The following is a 24,135-nucleotide window of genomic DNA, read 5'->3' as shown; positions in this document are numbered from 1 at the left end:
AAGCTGTACCAGCAACAAAATTAATAGACCTGCTCCCATCTTATATTAGAGTGGGACCTGTTAGCAAAGCTACCTACGTTAACAGCATCTATATCATGACCCTGGTTTTCTGAAGTTTCTAACTCAGCCCCAAAAATTCACTCTGAGTTGGAATCTGGCAAGCAAAGATGCAATCAAGAAGCCTTTTTATTTGCGTATAAGTTTGTAACATAAAATCTTTTCATTATATTAGTCTAAAAAATTAAGATTTGCTAGTCTCATTTGTGCTTCTCTTTTTGTACTTCTATAAATCATATATAGCTTTACATTTTAAAGGCTATCCTTCAGCAATCATTAGTAATAATGGCCCTGTGCCAGCTCCTATTGAAGTTAATGTAAAATTTTCCTTTGGATTTCAACTGAGCAGGACTGGGCCCAGAGTAGAGCTAGGTAGTCCTTTTGTTATTTTAATGCTTTGTATAGTTGTAGGTAGCATTTGTAAATGCTCTGTTATATGGAGATCCTATTGGCATATTCCTCCAGGAACTGAATACAATTCAGAGGAAACTATAGCCAATGAAATAAAAGTACTTTCAACACAAAACAAAGAGCCCTAACCAGCTGTCACTGAAATCAATGGGAAAGTTCAAAATCATGCTCAAAAAGCATTCCACGTAATTAACGGAGAAAAAACTAATCTGACAGATGTGGTGAATGATGCACCAGTTAGGGATGGCAGTGTGGTCCAGAGTATAGGAATCAGGAGACCTGGGTTCTATTCCTCACTCTCTTACTGTATGTCTATGCTGCAGTTACACCTGGGGCTGGCTGCTGACGGGCTTGGGCTGCAGGGCTGTAAAACTGCACTGTAGACATCCAGACTTGGACTGGAGCTCAGACTCTAGGACCCTCCCCCCGCAGAACCCAGAGAGGGCCGGCTCCAGGCGCCAGCGGAGGAAGCATGTGCCAGGGGTTGCACATGCTAAGGGGCGGCATTACGTCCATTCTTGGGGTGGCACAGTCCGGGCAGCTTTTTTTTGTTTTTGCTTCAGCAGTTTGGGCAGTAGGCCAAGCGGCTTTTTTTTTTTTTTGCTTGGGGCAGCAAAAATGGTAGAGCCGGTCCCGAACCCAGAAATCTACCCTGCAGTTTTATAGCCTCGCAGCCCAAGCCAGTTGACACAGGCCAGCCAAGGGTGGTTAGTTAAATAAATAAATAAAATAAAACTTAAAACAGTATGGGGTGATTAAGGCAAGTAAGTCGCTAAGACTAAACAACTCCAGAGAGGTGGCTTGTGTATATTGGTTCAAACTGGGTTTTCCAGTTTGAGTTTAAACAGACTCAAGGGGTCTTCCTTTTGATTCAGCAAAAGGACAGGACCTTTACCCCTAGGAGGATTCCCATACTTGCTGAAGGGTTGGAAGAGACATTGGCCTGTCAGACTCCCCCTGTAAAAGATAGGAGATTTCTGGTGTGTTTAATAAGCATGTAGGAACTTATATTGTTTATTTCTTTTCTCTCTGATGCTTTTACCCTGAGAATAAATGTATTCAGCTGAGAAAAAGCTGTGTGGGAACGTATAAGTGCTGGCACACACTGGTCATATAGCCCTTGGAGAGAAAGCAATGCACAGGCGCAGGCCTTTAGGCAGACTGGCTTGCTGAGGAATAGAAGGAAGTGAGACAAACATCCCTGCTGAGAGACAAATGATGGCTAGAAGCCCAAGACCTGACTGGGCACTCCTATTATGGACCATGGAGGGAAGGGAAGGAGGAGGAAACAGGTGCAGTCATCCCTGAAACTGTGACAAGTTTTTACCAATGAAAAATAATAGCAACAGAAGGCAAGCAAGGATAAAAGTCGTTTAAGAGTAAATATAGACTTGATCCAATAATTTTAGAATTAGCAATTACAAATTCAATTATTACTATCGACATTTCAGTACTGGAGGCCACCGTTGCAAACTCATAGTTGAACAAGCAGTCCCCATGAAATCAATTGGCTCCAATGCTACACAGGACTTGCATTTTTTGAAAATTGCCAATATGCATGAAAAAGAACGTGCATGTCCCAAAAGTGCAGCATTTATTATGTATTGGTCACTGTGTGTTATTCTCCTGTTAAAATTTTCAGCCATCCAGTCAAGGAGTAGAACTACTATGTGAACAAATCACATGCTGCATAGAACCTTAAATAGATGTACACCTCTACCCCGATATAACGCGACCCGATATAACACGAATTCGGATATAACGCGGTAAAGCAGTGCTCTGTGGGGGCGGGGCTGCGCACTCTGGCAGATCAAAGCAAGTTCAATATAACACAGTTTCACCTATAAGATTTTTTGGCTCCCGAGGACAGCGTTATATCAGGGTAGAGGTGTAGTCAGCAGTGCATGAATAACACATTGCATGAAATTCATCCAGAATATTTGGTGAATAGCAGACACATTCCAATAAATCAGGAATGCTTCATAAATTATTTCCAAAAATCTAAGAAGGCCCAACTTCATTGACCAACCCTATTTTAAAAGGGCATTTGTAAACTTTGAAGGTGATGGTGAAATCCTGACCCTGCTGAAGTCAACAGGAGTTTTGACATTGACTCCCATCACATCAGGATTTCACCCTTTTAGGGTGTGTCTGCACAACAAGTAAACACCTGCGGTTGGCCTGGGCCAGCTGACTTGGAGTCGCAGGGCTAGAGAAATGGGCCTGTTTCATTGCTGGGCTTGGGCTGAAGTCCCGGCTCTAGAACACTGCAAAGTGGGAGGGTCCCAGAGCTCAGGCTCCAGCCTGAGCCCAGCAATGAAGCAACCCTGCAGCCGAAGCCCTGCAAGCCCGAGTCAGCTGGCATGGGCAAGCCGTGGGTTTTTCTTTACTGTGTGGCTATACCCGTAGAAGGTTTTCACCTGAAAGCATGGAAGATAATGCATGTGTAGCTTGGGTTCTAGTTTGCTCAACATTTCAGCATAGTAAGCATAAGGTAATTTGCATTTTCTTAATGCTTTTGCACACAAAAAGAGTTAGCAGATGAATGGCTGTTAATATTAACTGCTAAAATCAATAAGTGTCAAAGAGCCAAGAAGCATTTCTTTAGGACAACTTTTAAAAACATTTGAGATGTACAATGTTGATGACTACAAAGCCTTTAAGGGATCACCACTCTCATTGAGGTTTTTTTGTTTTTGTTTTAAAACAAACACACACACACACACACACACACACACACACACACACACTTCCAATTTTAGTTCCACAAAACATCTTGGATTGGACTCACAACTGGTTCACTCCAATCTTAGTTTGTGGCAAGCTGGGGTGTAAATCTGCTGCCGGCTAGCCTGCTGCACACTAACTGTCTGCATGGACCCTGCTGCTCGGCTCTACAAGTTCCCTAGTGTACTTTAATTGACCCCGCTTTGAAAGAGGAGTAGATTAAAAAGGACACTAGCAAACTTTTAGAGCATGGCAGCAGGGCCCACATGGACAGTCAGTGAGCAGCAGGCTAGATTTACACCCCAGCTTGCCACAAACTAAGTCCTCATCTAGACTACAGGGGTAAGTCGACCTAAGTTACACAACTCCAGCTACATTCTGGAATCGATGTAGCTTAGGTCAACTTACTGCGGCATCTACACCGCGCTGGGTCGATGGGAGGCACTCTCCTATCAACTTACCTTACGCTTCTCGTTCAGGTGGAGTACCAGAGTCGACAGAAGAGTGATCTGCGGTGGATTTAGTGGGTCTTCACTACACCCACTAAATTGACCCCTGGTGCATTGATCGCCACAGTGTCGCTCCCCATTAAGTGTAGATATGCCCTGAATGTTCACATAGACAAGACCTTACTTGGGTGTGTAACTCCATTGACTGACTGATTTTTAAATGGAGTTACATTGGTAGAAAACTGGTGTAAAGGCAGTGATGAATTAGGCCCCTCGAGCTTAAAATGTGACTGTGTGTCTTGGTGACTTGTGCTTCATACCAAACACAGGTGATGCTGATCACTGAAGTGGAAGTTGCACAAATGTATGCAGATGATCACCGACTTGTTTTTTTGCAGCAGGTCAACAATGATCATTATCATCCTAGTACAAAATACCACAAGGATGCAAAGTAGTATCACTTACTACCAGAGTCTAGCATTAAATTCCAAACCAATTGTTTAGCTCAATAACCAAGAGCTTACGTTAATTCCTCCTCTGGCTTACCGTTTGGAGAAAGGGAAATACAGAATTCATATTGAAATGGCACATTCTTATAATCAGAGGGATTAACTCTTCTTCCTCTAAACTTTATTATGTGTAGTCAGATAGCACTTGAGGTTACTTCTTGCTTAGTTAAAGCTAACAATACACTTCTAATGACTTCAGTGTACATATGTTGATGGAGCTAATTAGGGCTCCCATAGTGCTGATCTCAACTTTTTTTCAGTCTTGTCTAAACTGAAAACACAATGTTCTGGAAGTCATATTGTGTGGTTCAGTTTCTGTACAGACAGCTCATTTCTGTGCATCTGCAATAACTCAGCCTAATGTTTATAAGGAAAAAAACAGTTTTATCATCATCTCAAAAGACAAAGTAGACATTAAATGCTCTAATTACCATGGACCCTTTCTAACGGTCTCACAAAGGACTCAGATGTGAAGCCGATCAGATCAAATTGGGAACACGCTCAAAACCTTACTTGCATGTATTGAAATGGATTATGCAAAAGACTGAATGAAATAAAAGGTCAATTTAAAATTACATGCTGGAAACAACTGTCTCTGTCTATGGCCCTGTCTTGAATGGGTGAAAAGAACTGCATGTTAACGCAGCTGAGTTAACCTCCATCTTAACAGGATTTTTCAATCCTTTAAAAATTAAAAACGGGCCGAATTGTAGTCTAGATTTAGGAATTGAAGTCAACCAAGGAAATGTTTAAAGAAACTAAAGCCCAATTTATGAACACTCTCTCCTGCTTGTGGTCATGCCTCAGGCAGACAGAGAACTAAATTCATTTGTTTCTAACTCCCCTAGAGACACATTGTGCTTTTATAAGTAGTCCTAGGTAAAAGGTAATTTGTTGCTGCAATGCCCCAGGTGCACTCCAGGTACAGAATCGTTTCCTTCCTTGCTCCCAGGGGTGGGGACTGGGACTAATGGCTGGTCTATACTGAAAATTTACATCAGCATAGCTACCGTCTCTCAGGGGTGTGAAAAAATCCACACCCCTGAGAGACATAGCTACCCCAACATAACTTAATTCTTCCGTTGACCTAGCAACCACCTCTCGGGAAGGTGGATTAACTACAGCAAGGGGAGAACCCCTCCCATCACTGTAGTGAGTGTCTACACTGAAGTGTCGCTGTAGCATTTTAAGTGCAGACATAGCCTTAGTAATCTTCCATTGGCCCATCCCAGTAGCAGGTTACTACCATGTTATATCTGAATTCGTATTATATGGGGTTGCATTATATCGGGGTAGAGGTGTATATCTTTCTTTATTATACATTGTTTTAAAGAAAGGATATAATTAGACAACAATCTCCTCAGATAAAAGTTTACAATTGCCATCATATGGATTTTATCAGCTCAACTCCTTAAATATTTTTATTCATTTTGCTCACTACTATAACTTTATTACAATCTGAACTGTAAGACACACGAATTGAAACTGGAACAAGAGAGTCAGTACACCAAACCCAAGCTTTGAGAGCATTTTTTTCTTTCAACTAGATAACATTATGCAGCACAGGACATAACATTTTACAAAAGAATTGCTTCAGGAATGTAGCAAGTGACAAGGTATTTAAGGGAGTCCCTTAAACCACTAAGTGATCAAAGTAAACAAAAAAACTATAATTTCCAGTGAATAATGCTATAGTCCTTTATTCCTAAAAAGAATCAACAATGTTATGTGCAAAATACATTATGGAAATAAATGAGCTGACCTGAGGTCAGGACATATAACAATTACATTTTACACAAAACTATGTATTAAAAAAAGAAAATTAACAAATTGTTTTTTACAGGATTTATGCATGGGCACTACAGAACAGAAGGCTTTTTAAAAAAAAACGGGAGTGAACAATAAAGATAGTGAAATTGACTAGGTTCATGCAAATAAACCAAGCCCTATTAAATAGCTTCTTAAGCACACGGCTATGCTGCAGAGGGCTTATTAAATAAAATTTAATAAATAATATGAACATAAGGTTCTAAGCCTTACAGAAATGGTTAATCTTGACGTGTATATGCCATAAGGACTAATTGGTTTTCTGAGACTTTGGGAGGCCACTGTGAGGCACTAGACTGGGAAAGCCTTTGGCTTCCGGCGGAAGGGGTGGATCAGGACTCGTGGGAAAACTGAATCCTGTTCTACCTCTGCTATGCTAGGGGCAGCCTGGAAACTCTCCCCACAGCCAATGCTGTATGCACAGCACAAAAGGACATCCACTCCTTCTGCTGGGCCCTGCCCCAAGTCCAAAAGTAACTAGAGGCAGATGGTGCCCAAAAGCAGGAGAGGTTTTGGGCAGAGATACTCAGGCACAGAGCTGACAGCCGCTCAATGCTGAAATGCAGGAGGGTGGCAGGGCTGAGATGTCCCCGCTTCATGCCAAACTGCTGGTCTGCTCGGGACTGGAGGGTTCCTTTTAATTCCTTGAAGGAGATTAGACAGAAGGGAGTGAGAGGTATGACTAGTGAGGCAAGACACCTCTGTGCTCCCATTATTTCTTTTAGAACCTGGAGGATGAGTACACCCTAAGCTCCTGTTCTGCTCCCAGTGAAGTCAATGGGAGTTTTGGCACAGGCGCCAATGGAAGTGGAACAGGAACTATTTAAAGTAAACTGTGTAAAATCTTTGGGCTCCACATCACACAGATTTAAACTGTTATATTTTTCTTTGTGGCTGTGCAGAGGCAATTGAGTCTCACTCTTGCTGTTGAACCAGCAGTGTCTGAGGGCCATTGCTGCCTTCCCTGACTTCCAGCACTTTTTGCCAACAGGAAAATTAAGTCCTTCAGCATTTTATAACTTATGAAAAAATCTTTTGATAATACTTAATAGAAAAGAATTCCCTATTAGCACAGCCTGTAATTAATAAACACAAGTCCCAGTTGTCCTTTTCAAAGCTGGATTTGACTATCCCAGCAGCACCATCTAATGGGGAGGTCACAACATTACAACTATGATAATGAACATGTATCTGTTGACCTTTGTGGCACATGGACAAGCCTACTTTCGGGAGAGGGGGTTGTGAAGTAGGATGACAATAGGCACTTGGTTAGGATATGTGAGGCTCATGTCATGTGTAGTACTCACAATGGGAAGAAAAAATGCGGAGGAGTGCATACAAGGTGAGGATCAAGGGGGAAGCACATCATAAAAGGAAAGAAAAATATAGGAAAGGAGGATGAGTCAGTACTACAGAACAGGTCCAACCAGAGCCTGATACTGAATTGTTCTCTCTCCTGTCATTTATCATTCCTCTCTTTATTTACTTTAACCTTATTTCAGTTTATTTTCATCCTTTTCACCTCTTTCCTTGTTCCCAACTACAAGAGAAACTGGTACTTAAGTCTTGCTAGAAAACCAGCAACAAACTCAGCTCGCTAGAGCTCCTACTGCTCAGATGTGTTCAATTCAAGTGAAGAGCCAGCATCTTTCCCCTGATCCACCACATGCATGTGTCAATGACCCTTCCTCTGGGGTCCTTTTCATTTATTGAAAGAACAAAGGCAGAAGCAAAAATAGCATTAAAGCTTGTAATAAATAACTATAGTATTCTACAATAATGGCCCTCAAACTGCAGTAACATTGTCCTCTCCACCATTATTGGAAAAGACAGCTGGTCAAACTTTTCATTACTAATTTAGCTGTTTTCATGGCTAATGAATTGTATAAGACCCATTCCTGATTTCTACAAATGCATTCACAAGTATCCACCAAAAAGTTTAAATGAATAATTTTCAGCCTATTGGTTAATGCACAAACCTTCTAGGGTTGCAAAAATGTGCATGAATGCCAATGGTCATCTGTGTACTCCTAAATAATGTGACCCACCAAATTGAACTCTGCTTTCTGTTGTGAAAATATTTATAACCAGGTCTGTTGTACAGTACTGGGCCTTTTTAGGGAAGAGTAGGAGATGCATTACAGGATCATGGACATTCTTGGCACTGGGAGAACTTTGTAATTATTTCTTATATACAATGATGGTTCTAAACATAAGGGATTCATTCTGACAGTTTCCCTAGCCACTGTATGTTTTTCTTCAAAGATTTAGCATGGAGAAAGGTACCAACATATATTGTACCTCTGAAAAGCATTTCTCTCCAATAGTGCTTACAGATTCTCTGACTATAAATCCTTCAGAATAGGTTGTTTTTTATTATGCGTATGCCAATGTGTGGCAGGGTTGTTTGTTTTTTGTTTTGTTTTAAACCTACAATAATTAGAGAACACTAGAAAGCAACTTCAAATTGTGATTCATTAAATGCTACCATGTGGCTACATTTTAATTATTTATTTCCCTGTCTGCACTCTGCAATATAACAATAACATTGTTTTGGATTTTGAAGTCATCATTAACCCTGTGCATTTATATTAATCTTTCACACACTGACTACTATATGTTGGGTTTGGATATGAGTTGTTGTATAGCTACAAACACATAAATAGTCCTCTGAAAATGGATATGGTCCCGATTCTTTTGTACACCAATGCCCCTTTACACTGCTCTGATGTTAAAAAACAGAGCTGGGTGAACTTTTTCAGCAAACAGTAAATTTGCCAAAAAATGTATTTTCAGGACACCAAAACTTGAGAATTTGGGTCAAATTTGATGAATAGTTTCAGCTGATCATTTCAAAACATCTACTTTTTTTTTAAAAAAAGGGATGAAAAACAAAAACACTACACAAACTTTGTTTTGGATTTTTTCATTTTGTTTTGGGTGTGGTTTTTTTTTCAATCCAAAATTTTTATTTTTGTTTTGGCAAAAGAAACCCAAAAATTTAGGTTGTTTTTTTTTTTCCCTTCAGTTCAGCAGCCATCAAACTGAATAAACAATTATTTGCTCAGCTGTAGCATAAAGCAGGGGATGGCAGGGTACAGTGTAAATGAAAATGAGACCCTGTATGTTCATTTTAGACCTTTACTTTAGATGTGCTGCCATTCATCTGTAGTTTAGAGCAGACTTTATACATTTGGTACATTTGTTTCTGTTTGGTTTTATCCTATAAGTTTCTTTGACGTTAACATATAATAATTTTCAATGCTTTTTTCCAGTTCATGATCGTCCCTTACATCTTCTCTACTTCCTTGTTTAATGGATTTTCAACAAATACACTTAACTGTGTTCCCCAATCTTAACAAGAATCAGGAAAGTGAATCTCATTATCAGGGAAAGCAGAAGCAAATTAAATAATCCCTACTGTCCATGAAATAACGACCTCCTATCATGAGAGCGAGATCAAACACTCACAGGAATTATTGCCAACACAAGAGTAGCAAAACAAGTCTTCATGGATTGAGGAAGTGAAAATAAGCATATTCAACAAGGAATAAAGCGTCCAATGACTCGTATATACCACTCTGCACCATATGCTCTGGAATTTGGGGAGAAAAACAGAGGTAACATTTGCTGGTCAAACAAAATAATTTAGGTTAGTCCAGACTAGGGAGGGGTGTAAGGAACTCAACAAGAATCTAACAAAACAAGGGACTAGGACTGCACACAGGAACAAGATATTCAGCCTCAATGAGTGCAGTATAAAAGTTGCACACTGCAAGGAACAATTTAAACTACCTGGACACCAATGAGTTATGAATAAGGCAATGACTATGTTTGCAAGAACCCTGTCTCTCATGGTACCAGCTCTCTAAACCAGGATGCTGCCCAGGTAGAAACACAAACACACACACACACACACTTCCATTAGGGCAATGGGGTGTCAAGAGTACTTAATTTGTAATGAGAGGTGCTGGGGCTCAAGCAATTTTTCTTACATTCATAACTGATGCAGCAAGTCCAGAGGTGCCAAGGATATGAACTGCCAAGCCTAGAAGTACTGGGGATCAGCCCTAGCAAGCCCTGGCACAAATTAAGCATTGGATGTCACAGGCTGACTGGCCCCTTTAAGTTATTTGGGAACAGTGCCCCTGTGCCAGCACAAGTGTGTCTCAGGTTGAACTGATGCAGAGGTGGAGCACCATCTGGAACTAATAAATTAGAGGAAGAGAGATGTAGTTGAGGAGAAGGTGTTTAGAAGGCCGTCTATTCAGAAAGCTGAAGACCAACAGAGGAGGTAGAGCCAAAGTGCTGTTGCGGACTAGGAAATCAGGGGAGGGACTAACTTGCTGACCTTTCCCAGGAAGAGGCTTAGCATCCAGAAAGAAGCCTGAGAAAGATCCTAGGTAGAGAGGCAGGGACAGCTGTTTTGCTAAAAGAACATGTAGGGATGGAAGGAGAGACCATGTGTACAGAAATTGCTGGAGCTGGGGGTATGAGGTGTATTGATACTGTGTTTGGGACTTTTATAGACTCTGTGTGTAAATAGACTGCATTTGGGGCTTCCAGGGCCTATTTATACTATGTGGGATAATGTGCCAGCCCCAGCTCGGGGGTAATATCGGACCTAAGAGAACTTGTGCTGCAGGTTTAAGGAGCCTGAGAGGAGAAATGAAAACCATAATTACTGTGTCCACCCACAAGGGGGTGCTTGGGGCTATGTGGGAATTCTAATAAGGGGTACATTTGGGCCATATCTGGAATCCTCCGATAGGACTGCAGTGCTCAACACCACTATCTCAGAGCTGCTGCTGCTGACCCTCCATTACCTTAGCAAGAGGGACAAGATTACCAAACACACTTGGTATTTGAATAGGGATATGTACAAATACTGCATTTTGCTCCCAGTCAGAACTGTTCTCTCCCTTACATCTCAACCTTAGAGATATAGATAACCAAGATATCTAGAAGCCTGAATTATGAGATGAAACAACAAGCCAAAATGCAGTTATATTAAGAAAAAACAATCAATGTAACAAGCATATCCAAGGGAAAATCATGCCATCTGGAGTCTGCTGGATTATCCATTTATTCATTACTGCATTTTATTTTCCAGATAATCTGGTTTGTGGGTGTATTGGATTTAAAGTAACTGTTTTAAAATTAGGATGTTTTCATATAGCAGCTACACATTAAAAAGTGTAAATTTTAAATTCTAAAAAGATTCATAGAGGAAACTGAAAATAAGAAAGGAAAATAGGCAGTGCTGGGCTGTGTTTAAATGGCTAGTAACTGACTTTACTCAACCATATGAGCAAAAATATAATAACTGGATTTTATTATGGCTCAATTAATTACAAAAGATACATTTGATAAACTCTCTGCTTCCTGTTATGACCAATCCCACTCCAAGCCCTGGGTTCAGAAACTTTATATTTTCTTCTACAGAAGAAAATATAGCACACAGAAACTGAGAAATGGATAAACCAACAGATAATTTACTTAAATGGCATCTGTTTTCACAGATGAAGAAATCATTCCTTGTGGAATGTCCTAAACATTGCCCTGAAATACATCTCAAAGATCTAGTGAAGTCCTGGCCCCATTGAAGTTGATGGTAAAACTCCCATTGACTTCAGCAGCTGACAATGGCAAGGTTATAGGTTTATTGAGCTTTGTGTTATCAGGATGTAGACAGTTATCACATGGTCCTCTTACTTGTTTGCTACCCCCTTTTCCCTACTGCCCCCTCTCCATTTCTCTTGGGCTCTCTGTTTATTTTTTTTAGAGTGTAAGCACTCTGAGGGCATGATTTTGCCTTCTTTTGTGTTTCTTGTGCCTATTACTCTGCGGCAGACATGTGACCAGATGAATAACAGGACTGGATGGAAAAATAACAAATTTCCATGGAAATTTTTGCAGATTTCCATTCATTTTTCATCAACAAAAACTCCCCCATCCCCCTTGGTTTTTTTAATTGACATTTTGAATACTTTCCAACAACTTTAATAAATGGAAAGTAGTAATTTATTGCTTTCTCCCGCTGAGGGGGGTTACATCTCCTATTCTGGCATGAATGGTGAGCCATTGTTTGACAGTCTTTATAACAGCAATATGTTGGGACCATTGCAAAAATACAAACCTCTCTAAATGAACAGAGAGATACAAAACAAATAATGAATTAAATATAGGAGAGCTGGTTATTGGAACCATAACATTAGTTACCAGCTTCAGTGGTGATAACTCAGTCACAGAAATTAGAAGGAAAAAAAGATGACATAATTATGGTAATTCACTTCTACAATTCTCTTAGAAGAACTCCATTATACTGAGGAGAGAGACTAAAGAAGGTCAATCTAGTTAATTTATCCAAGAGCCGTTTAAGAGGTGACTGATAAGTATCTATGTGGAGAGTAGATTTGACATAAAGAACTCCTTAATATAGCAGATGGAAGTGTAACAAGATGAAGAAGCTGAAGCTAGATAAACCCAGAGAAGAAATAAGGTGCACTTTTTTCACTGAGAATAATTAACCATTGAAACAACTTACAGAGAGATGCAGAGGATTCTCCATAGTTTTAAGTCATTAAGATGGGATGTTTTTCTTAAGGATATGCTACAGCTCAAACAGACATTATGGGTTTTATGCAGGAAACACCTGGTGAAATGTTATGGCCTATGTTATGCAAGAGGTCACAGATGGCCATAATGGTCCCTCTAGGTTTAAAAATCTATGAATCTTACAGAAGCCTAATTTTCATAGGAATGATGCCTCTGACCCAGAAAGAAAAGACTTAGACATTTCTAAAATTCCCTAATCCTACTTATCTTCTGCCTCTCCCTAACCTGCTGCCTCTCCTTGAAAAATTCAAAGCCTGATAAGTCCTTTAGGCCGTCCACTCAATTTAACAGTTAAAGTTGTCCAGTCGTGGAATAAATCTGTCACGTGACTTGTGTTACTAATCACTTGAATGTTGAATATGGATTCAAATACTGTTCCCAATCAAGCAATAGGAAATAATTAGACTTTTATTCTCTGCTTGAATGCATGACTATTCAACACAGGATATTGTCACCACAATGCAAGAAATTTAAATGTTATCTTACAAATAACATTAAAGTCCCTACTGACAATATAGTTGTCTTATCTACCTTACTTAGTGCCTCTCACTGTGGTATCTAAGTACTGATGGCACAACCTCATTTTCTTATAGGTTATGTTCTCCCCAAACCATTTTCTCAAGTCAAACCACCTACATGACATGAGGGGGAAATTCTCAGCATAGAACTTTCAAACCCTCCCATATAAGAAAGACATTTGTTTCCTTTTTCAAAAAAACTGTGGTAGTTTGATTTGGTTGTGTGTGTGTGTTCTGTTTGGGTGAGCGGAAATTTGTCTTTTGCTGCTGATGCTCTTCTGTTTAAAAAAAAACACAAAAAAACAAAACAAAAAAACCCAACATTTGTATCACAAACCCAAATTTTCCCAAAGTTCCTGAGAATTCAGGGATAGAGTTTTGGTTCAGGCCTGTGTCTAAGTATTTTTGTCTCGTCATAAAATAAGAAAATTTACAATATTAAACAAAATATGCAATAAATAGCTATTAAATACCTACGGTTCAGTTAAGCATTTAATGTATAACCTTGTAAATCCCCCATGAACATATCCCTAAATAAGTCCAGGCCAAATTCAGTTCATGTTACTCTTGAAGAGTAAGCAGGATTTGGTCCTTTGAACTGCAGTACGGTGGATCACTTCCAAACTATTCTCCCATCTGACACTTCTTATATCCAAAATTTGACCTACCTTAAATAGGAGGGCTAAGCCTTAAAAGGTTTGGAGCTTGATTGTGACTTGGACTATACATCTTACATGGGCTGCCCACACCTTAGGTCTGGCAGTGTAAGAGTAAATAAAGTTAATCAGCTGCTTACTCCCTCCCAGGTTCAGGTGGGCAGGGAATGGGCGAGTATGGGCAGGGAAGGGGTGGAGCCTTGGTTCCATCTCACCACTCCCTGGTCAAAGTAGCTGTGCCAGAGCAGAGTAGGATAGTGATTTACTGTTGGTATACGCCACTTGTAAATTGTCTTTGAAAAGTGTCCATGCAGCTTGCAGGGATTTCACTCTAGTCACTGTACCTTTTAATTTCTGTTTAACTTACCTCCTCATTTTTTGCATAGTTCCCCTTTCTGAAATTAAATGCCACAGTGTTGGGCTGTTGAGGTGTTCTTCCCACTACAGGAATGTTAAATGTTGTTATATTATGGTCACTATTTCCAAGCGGTCCTGTTATAGTTACCTCTTGGACCAGATCCTGTGCTCCACTCAGGACTAAATCGAGAATTGTCCCTCCCCTTGTGGGTTCCTATACCAGCTGCTCCAAGAAGCAGTCATTTAAAATATCGAGTATCAGGGGGTAGCCGTGTTAGTCTGTAACCTCAAAAACAACAAGGAGTCCAGTGGCACCTTAAAGACTAACAGATATATTTGGCCATAAGCTTTTGTGGGTAAAAAACCCTCACTTCTTGATGCATCTGAAGAAGTGGGTTTTTTTACACCCATGAAAGCTTATGCCCAAATAAATCTGTTAGTCTTTAAGGTGCCACCGGACTCCTTGTTGTTTAAGTATCAAGAAATTTCGTCTCTGCATTTCGTCCTGAGGTGACATGTACCCAGTCAATATGGGAATCATTGAAATCCCCCACTATTATTGAGTTCTTTATTTTGATAGCCTCTCTAATCTCCCTTAGCATTTCATCATCACTATCACTGTCCTGGTCAGGTGGTTGATAATAGATCCCTACTGTTCTATTCTTATTAGAGCATGGAATTACTATCCATAGAGATTCTATGAAATATGTGGATTCATTTAAGATTTTTACTTCATTTGATTTCAATGACTTTGCATCAGCCTTGTTTTATGGTTCAAGACAACCTAAGAGAAGCTTCTTTCATGTACTGGCTGGAATAGATCTACATCAAATAGGCTGACCTGACAAAAGCCTCAAACAGATTTGAAGTCACTTGATTTTTTTCTTGTCTTAGCACCTGATCCTACCACGCAAATTAGACAGGAGCAACAGCAATCTGGACATGAATAGAAAATGCTTCTGAAAGGCGGCAGCTTGTTACTCTTTCCATTATTTTATGTTTATAATTTGGTGTCTTTGGTTGTAATTTTTAAAATCTAGTAACCTATCAGTTATTAGACAGTTAAAAGAATTCTATGAAACTTAAAGGCAAACCAGGATCTGCTAAACACTTAGCACCATTGGCTTCCATGATCCCACTAACTCACAGCCAAGCTTGTTGACCTAAGGGTATGATGAGCTCTCCCGTGGTACATGGACTGTGACTGTCACAGGCCAGGCTGACTTAAAGGGACTTGACTGCAGCTGGGAGGTGTGATTCCCAGCATGGGTAGATGGACTTGTGCTAGCTCTGCTCAAGCTAGCACACTAAAAATACTAGTGTGGACATTGTGGCACTGGCAGCAGCTCAAGCCCACTGCAGCCTCTAGGTCCAAGCTCAGGTGAACCACCGTCTATGCCACAACATCCACACTGCTACTGTTAGTGCACTAGCATGAGTCTGTCTGCCCTCTGTGGGAACCACAGCTGAAGTATAGACATACCCTGTCGTGTCTTACATCAAATGACTATCCACTGATGGTATCAGGTCATACCAGTCATGTATTTTTTTTTAATCTATAAGAATTCCTCATGTAGCTACAAGCAGTTGGATGTGTTCCGGCCACAGTGGCTGAAACAAGTGAGCGTGAAGTGTTTGGTTCAAGACTGCATAAAATGTTCAGAGGAAAATGTTAAATATGTGCAGACAGCTATCAGCAGACACAGTGAATCTGATTCTCATCTCTCTGGGCCAAATTATTCTCTGCTATACCAGGGGAACTTAACAGATGCTGGTGGGGTTCTTCCAGATTGACACCACCATAACAGCAAGAAAACCTGGGCTTCTTACATCAGTGTTACTCCACTGCCTTAAATGGAATTATCCCTGCTTTACATATGTTTAAGTAAGAAGACAAAGCACACTTATTTTAATTGAGACTATTAAAAACCCCTGAGAAATCAAACTCATGACCTGGAACTGGGGTTAAACCTTATTCACTGGGGGGGGGGGGGGGGAGGGGAAGGGAGACAGACTTCCTCCTATGGAACACATTACTGGTAATACACACAATGAAATTTCCAACATTGAAGGCCACATTGCTATTGGTGTGGATTCACAGAGATTGTTCAAGGAGCAACCCCTTACTTGCTCATCCTGGTCTGTGGTGATCACTGTCCATGTACCAGGGAAGGTTCATCATCCATTGGGAATGGGGAAAGTGAAGCAGGAGAGACAGCTGGGTGCAGTGAGGGAGCCCTCTGCAATATCCCTATGGTACAGTGTACTGTCCAAGCTGAGGAAAGTGCAGAATGTAGGCAAACAGCATAAACTGTGGGAAGTAAATTAGAAGCTTTAAATCTTTTCATAATTTTATAATCTGCCAGAGTCCATAAACAGTGCAACAGATAATCCAAAACATAGGCAAATAAGGATCAGCTGTGGCATTAACTACAGCATGCACTCTGCCAGCCCTGCTCACATGGTCAATTCCATTGGCAGGTGTGAATGGGGTTTCCTCTGGGAAGGCTTCCTTTTGGAAGGTGAGTTTCCTTACGGGCGCCGGGCTGGAGAAGTCCCTGGGAGGTCAAACACTGTTCTTTTGACTAGCCTTTGATTGCATACGTCAGGGAGGAGAACAGATTCTCATACTCCCTCCACCCTTGCACACCATTACACAATGCAAGCCTATACACATTTTAAATAGATATTTACCACAGTTCATTATGGTTCTAAAAGAGCAGCAACTAAATCACATTATTTGAAAATAAAGCTGGAATTGCACTGTGGTGGGATGTGCACTGTGGGGCACATGGAGAGGTGTTAGGCATATGAGATAGTCAAATCTAGCTGGAGAGGAGCTGGATCTTCATAAAGGAGGGAGCACAGGCCCTTGGGAAAGAGGCCTGGGAGGGACTGCAGGAGAGGGGTAGCTGGGAGTTTCATCTCTTGGGCTAAAAGCAGAGATAAACCTGGGAGTCCAGAAGCTAGAGCCAGAGGGCTGAGACAGGATGAAGCCTGGGAATGAAGGTGGGTACGTCAAAGCCAGGAGGAAGCAGGAGGCACAAAAGGCCAAGAGGAAGTGACAGTAAAGCCTACGGGGTGTTTGGGACAGAAGTTTGAAGGGCTGCAGGGGGTGGGGGTGGGGGTGGGGGGGAGTCCACAGAGACTCTCTGGGGAGCAAGAAAGTGGAGACACTTGTGAGGAACAGGGGGTCCTGCAGGGCAAGGAGGAAGCCTGACAAGGGAAGATATAGGATTCGAGTAAATCCTGTAAATCCCTGCCACAGGGATAGGAACTGGACCTCTGGCGAGAAGCCCTAGAACTAGTTACTCATTACAAAGAGCCCAGGGAAGTGGCTGGGGAAAGGTGTGAAGAAAGGCAAATGATAGGAAAGAATCTAGGGAGGCAGAGACAAGATGTCTGATGGAGCAGGATTAGGTGATAATCCTAGGGTCTCTGGACTAGAACCCAGTGTGATGGGTGGACCTGGGTTCCTCTATCCACCACTGGTAAGGTAAAGTAAAACCCCCTGACATAAGGCAATAAGGACAACTCAGAGCCAGGAGAGATGGATATGATGATCATTGGGCCTGGAGTCCTGACACCAGGTCTTGAAAATATTTGTTGGACACTTATTGTTGGACTGTCTGTTAACACTGAAGGGGTGGGACGAAACATGATCTGGCTAAGTCATGGGAAGAGGGGAACCACCACAAGTCCGGAGTGACTCTGAGCAGGGGGTGCTTGAGAGGAGAGAGCTGCTATACTAGGAAGGAGGTAAACCAGGGGTGAGTCTACCCTTCCTCATGCATATTTTAATTATGGAGAAAATAACATTGTTTGAAAAGCTCAATAATCAAATACAGAACAGCCATGATAGCAAAACCATTACAGATTAATTACGCTTTTCATCTTACACATTTCATATCACAGCTACATCACAAGTTCTAGTTTACCCGGATATTAAATCAAAGACTGGCCAGTCAGAACACAGTGCAGCCTGAGCAGTGGACTGGGTATTGGAACAGGTAACAATCAAACTACCATCTGAAATTCATACATTTTGGAGCTCAGGATCATAGTAACTGATTTGCCCCAGAGGCTATATTTGGGTGCTAAACAAATCTGCTTCTTGAATTTGATCACATCCCTCACAGTGATCAAAAATCTCTATCTTGTTCGTTTATGGCATATGTGAATTTAGTGAATAATCTCTGTCCATTCCTGTGTGAAATTAGATGGTGATCTCTGTCCAGTTCTCAGAGAATAGGATCTAAATCCTCAGCTGGTATCATGTGATGTACCTTGATTGACTTCAATGGAACTATGCCAACTGACATCAACCGAGGATCTGACCCCATCCCAGTAATTCTCACACTAACTGACATTCTGTTTCACAAAAGAAACCAAAAAGAAAAGGAGCATGGGGAGTCATTTACCTCTCTACTTAGTTTATGCCATTGTACTTATTTTCCAACTTGAGGTTCATTAGTGGGATGGCACAAACCCCAACAACTAGTTTCAATTCTCAGTCTTTCCTTTTATCTGGGCTTAAGGTGAACCCATAGGACTATATGTTCCCATTCATGTCTCATTAACATAGAATATCCATCTAAAGGTATAAAGACTAGAACATAATGGGCCCAATATTACTCTCATTGGAGTCAGTGTCACTGGCTTTACTGGGAACAGAACTGGGACTACAGCTGGTCAAAAGATGCTAGTTTTTCATGGACTCATGCAGATTTTCAGTTAAACAAAAACTTGAAATTATTTTGTCTCAGGGTAAACAGGGAAGAAGGGAGCAAAGGGGCAGGGGAGATAGTTCTTAAATACTCCCGCTTTTGAAAACTATTTTCTGTTCCTTTTTTAATCAAGAAAATTGAAAATTTCTAACAAAATAATATTCTGTGAAAATTTTGTTACAGTCAACAAGCTAGTTTTCAGTTTTGATGAGAAATTTTAACCAGCTCTACAATCGTTAAATGTATATTTCAAATATGTTGCCACTAAATTGATTTTGCAAGTGCATTGTAATTCTCCTCTTCTATTCTGTCTAGGTGTATACTCTAATTTACAGTGTAATTATTACATTTTGTGGGTTACTTTTACTATTTCATTGTTACCACATACATGTTTCATTACACTGCCAGTCACAATTATGAAATCGTGAAGATTCTTTCTTTAGAAAGGGTGTAAAATATCTACCAAAGTAGTTTTATTTTGAAACACAGGCATAGTCTGGCCAGTTTTCTCTCAACTCCATGCTACATTTAAATTGGTTTTATTAGTGGCAAATCAACTAAAAGTAAGACTGTTTAATGCTAACCATTTTAAAACTTTCTGGGACATTAAGTTCTAATAGGCCGTTCCAAACAGGTCTAAGTAGATCAGTCAGACGTCATCTGGCTGCTTATTAACTATTAATCCCAACTTCACTAATTCTATTTGCAGCTATGTGTACATTGCCACAGAAGCCAAATGTTAATGCATTTACACTACTACTTGCCCAAAGAGACATGAAGAAATAATTTATGCTTAAAAATGTTGACTTGCACTTGTTAAAAGTAGGCAAAAGCCAGCTTTCCATCTGGGTACAACTTATTTCCAAGAAGGCTTGTCTTTCTTAACAAGTATTGCTTTGTTTAAAACAGAAATATGGATGTTGAAATAAGCCATGGTGGAACCTACACTCTGTAGAACTAGTTGAGTGTTAATCCTGAGAAATGTGTAGCATATTTAGGCAAGTGTTGACAAGACTGCTAATACGGGTCTTCAATGCTGCAGAGAAATTTCCCCGTGGATCACAAAAGTTGTTTAGCTGAAGGAGTGGTTAGTGAACTTCTTTATGAAAGAAAACAACATGCCTTGAAGTGCTATTCAGTTATAAACAATCAGCCTCATTCATTCAAGAAAAACTGCACAGCAATACCCTAAAACAGTTATAAAGGCTATGATGTTCAAGAGCTAATCATGTCTTTGGAGGATTGAAGGCACAATGTCCCTGTATGTCATAACTTGTGAAAATGTCCTAAAGATTGGCACTTGCTTGAGAAATAGCTTAGTTTGATCAAAAGAACCCTGCCATAATTTATTTTTACTACAGCATACCAATGTTTATACATAAAAACTTCCTTTCCTGAAGTATAAGATGCCCTTCAGCCATCTTGCAGTTTTGGGGACTGAACTCATGTGGTAATCACACCTCTCCTGCTACAGAGTTGCCCATCGAAATTTTCAGCACAGCTGTGCTGAAAATTATCTCCTTTTACTGATTTGATTCTGCCCAACTAAGTCAATGGGGTGCCACCTCCATTCAAAATATTTTAGGGGTCCGCAAATGAAAAAAGGTTGAAAACCACTGCTTTAGAAAGAGCTCCCAATACAAATATTTACCTGGCTGATGTGCCTGCTCCTTGGTGGCTCAAGGCTTTAATGCTCCAATAATTGCAAAGAATAACTTAACAAAATTATCAGTGATTACTACCATGTAACTTTTTGAAAAAAATGTTACTTGAAAGTATCTACTTCAATTTTTTCTAAAATTGAAGTAGATACTTTCTGGGTGTCCCTTAGAGATGTTGGACACCTAAACATGAGATGCAGGTTTTCCATTGAGACTTGTGTTAATATTTTGTAGATCTCCATACTTCTTCATTGAGTAATGTTTTTGTAATACCATCCTAATCTCCTTGCCTCCCAGGCCAGCACTGTATTGATTTATAAGCATCTTATGCTGAGCTATAAAATCTTTAGTAATAAATATCCTCTTCTTGATTAACTTTCTCTAGTAGCCAGTTTGTTACATTTGTGGCTGCTTGCTCAGTCAGCTACTGGCTGTTATCTGGTAACATCCAAACACTAAAGAGAGCCTTTAAAACTATGCTCCATGTTTGCATAAACCACTCCCTGCTAGAAGTCTGTTCAGTGGACTATGTGAAAGAAGTTGGTGGTTCCCATTGGAATGATACACACACCATAACAACCATTATTAAAACTGGCTCTCTTATTGACTTCCTCAGCAGAGAAGTCTGATCAAATGAAATGGAGACTGTCCTCCCTTATAGCTCTGAAGGTGGTCCCTGCAAGTCTGTGAGAAGGAACCTTGGACAGCGTGGAGAATTGTGGCATGTAACTTGTGGATTAGCATTGCTAGTTTTCAATGTGCAAGGCTGTTGATCTGACAACTTTCTTTAAAGTTTATTTTTAAATAGTACTTTTTCTTCAGAAAGAAGAGGCTGGTCCTTTTTTTTTTTTGTTTGTATTACTTTAAAAGGTGTTAATTTCATGAGCCTCATTATTGTGGGGAGTCTTTTAATATCCTATATAAATGCATGTAACATCGCTTTCTAGTTCTGAATTTTCTCCTTTTGGAAAATCTGTGAATTGGAACAGGGACTGTATTGAGCATTACTTTGTACCAGTGGTGGTGAAGGACACTTGATGCCAACTTCTCCTGATTTCATTTAACTCAATGGGAGTTTTGCTATAGACTTTTATAAGGACCAGGATTTGACTTGTAGGACTGATTCTCTGTTGCTCTGCATGTGGTATAGTCATTTACTGTAGCCACAAAGTGGGAAAATGCTACCAAATCAGAAAAGTAGCATCCCACACTCCACTCCATTTATTATCTGAGTGATGTACAATATCTGTGTGAGGTGGGGAAGAGTATGTGTAAGTAATATATTTTAAGGTGGGAATTGAGTCAAAGAGTAGATGAAGTGACATGTCCACAGTCACGAAGGAAATCTATGGGTTTGTCTTCAATGCAACAATGAGCTTGAGTTACTCCATTGAGCTAACTTAGCCAAGTCAGAGAGGCCACATGATGAAACACTTAAGCTAAACAAAATGATAGGATAAGCAACACAAAGTGTTTGCTTTCACAGCTGACTTGTGCTAACTTAGACTGTAACTTGTAGTTACATCCCCACTGCATTACTAGCTCAAGAGTAAGTATCACTTGAACTGCAATCTATTTTGTCAGACACATAGATGAACATAATTTTGGGGGGAAGAGTCAACATGATTTTTGTAAAGGGAAATCATGCCTCACCAATCTACTAGAATTCCTTGAGGGGGTTAACAAACATGTGGACAAGGGAGATCCAGTGGATATAGTGTACTTAGATTTTCAGAAAGCCTTTGACAACATCCCTCACCAAAGGCTCTTAAGCAAAGTAAACTGTCATGGGATAAGAGAGAAGGTCTTCTCATAGACTTGTAACTGGTTAAAATATAGGAAACAATGGGTAAGAATAAATGGTCAGTTCTCAGAATGGAGAGAGGTAAATAGTGGTGTCCTCCAGGGGTCTGTACTATTCAACATATTTACAAATTATCTGGGAAAAGGGGTAAACATTTGCAGTGAAGTGGCAATATTTGCAGACGATATAAAACTACTCAGACGTGAAGAGCTACAAAAGGATCTCACAAAACTGGGTGACTGGGCAACAAAATGGCAGAAGAAATTCAACATTGATAAATGCAAAGTAATGCACATTGGAAAACATAATCCCAACTATACAGATAAAATGATGGGGTCTAAATTAGCTGTTACCACACAAAAAAGAGATCTTGGGGCCATTATGGATAGTTCTCTGAAAACATTCACTCAATGTGCAGTGGCAGTCAAAAAAGCAAACAGAATCATTAAGAAAGGGATAGATGATAAGACAAAAAATATCATTGCCTGTATATAAATCCACGGTACGACCACATCTTGAATACTGCATGCTGATGTGACCGCCCCATCTCAAAAAAGATATATTGGAATTGGAAAAGTTTCAGAAAAGGGCAACAAAATGATTAAGGGTATGGAACAGCTTCCGTATGTAGGAGAGATTAATAAGATTGGGACTTTTCAGCTTGGAAAAGAGACGATTAAGGGGGGATATGATAGAGGTCTATAAAATCATGACTGGTGTGGAGAAAGTAATAAGGAAGTGTTATTTACTCCTTCTCATAAGACAAGAACTAGGGGTCACCAAATGAAATTAATAGACAGCAAGTTTAATACAAACAAAAGGAAATACATCAGAACATAAGGAAGTATTTCTTCACACAATGCACAGTCAACCCGTGGAATTCTTTGCCAGAGGATGTTGTGAAGGCCAAGACTTCAACAGGGTTCAAAGAAGAACTAGATACATTCATGGAGGATAGGTCTATCAATGGCTATTAGCCAGGATGTGCAGTGATGGTGTCCCTAGCCTCTGTTTGCCAGAAGCTGAGACTGGGCAACAGGGGATGGATCGCTTGATGATTACCTGTTCTGTTCATTCCCTCTGGGGCACCTGGCATTGGCCACTGCTGGAAGACAGGATACTGGCTAGATGGACCTTTGGTCTAACCCAGTATGGCCGTTCTTATGTTCATATCCCCCTAATATCCCAGCTAGCTTGAATTTAAAGCACCACTTAACCTAGAGATTTTTGTATATGGATGGGAGTTGGGTTAGGGGCAACACTCACATGATACCTTGAGCTAACACTGCATTAAAGACAAACCCTTTGGCTTATCTGAGAATTGAACCCAGGCCTCCTCAGTCCCAGTCTAGTGCACTGTCAACTAGAAAGAAGAATGGTCTGTTCTTTGCACTCATTTTGCATTTGTGTAAATTACTACACAAGGTGCAGGGCAATGGAAGATGAGGCCTCTTGGGCTTAAAGCCTTTAATTACAATTCACCATGGAAAAATATTGTCTTCAAGTTTATGCCCATTTTTCCCACACCTACTCTAAAGCATCTGTTGATGGACTAATTGATAAGTGGGAAACATGGACACAGACAACATCCCTACAATTTTCAAGAGAGATTGATGACAAGGGTAAATTATCTAAATTGGTACAAGTCAAGAATTTCTCTTTAAAAAAAAAAAAATCACACATACAATATGTACCTTGACTCTTGCATAAAAGATGTGTACCAGAATTGCATAATTTCTGCTTAAATCTTCTATTTAAGGAAGTGAGCTTTCATCTCATTTTCATTTACAATGCATTGAAAGCCTGTGATTACC

General features: G+C 40.2%; 1 protein-coding gene across 5 annotated transcripts in view; it reads right to left on the bottom strand.

Annotated features, from left to right (window-relative positions):
- Positions 1–24,135, bottom strand: part of STK32C (serine/threonine kinase 32C) — a 236,948-nt gene that overhangs the window by 142,761 nt on the left and 70,052 nt on the right. Inside the window, exon 1 of one of the 5 annotated variants that reach the window (XM_054035295.1) lies at positions 16,257–16,346. The exons of the other annotated variants lie outside the window; for them this stretch is intronic. Coding sequence (XP_053891270.1) covers position 16,257 — 1 coding nt within the window. The 5' untranslated portion in view covers positions 16,258–16,346. Of the gene's footprint in view, positions 1–16,256; positions 16,347–24,135 lie in introns of those variants that run through there. 5 annotated transcript variants of the gene reach the window in all.

The sequence above is a fragment of the Malaclemys terrapin genome, chromosome 7 (assembly GCF_027887155.1).
Source record: "Malaclemys terrapin pileata isolate rMalTer1 chromosome 7, rMalTer1.hap1, whole genome shotgun sequence".
Lineage (NCBI taxonomy): Eukaryota > Metazoa > Chordata > Testudines > Emydidae > Malaclemys > Malaclemys terrapin.
Note: the sequence above shows the minus strand (reverse complement) of the source record. Positions and strands in the feature narration are given on the sequence as shown.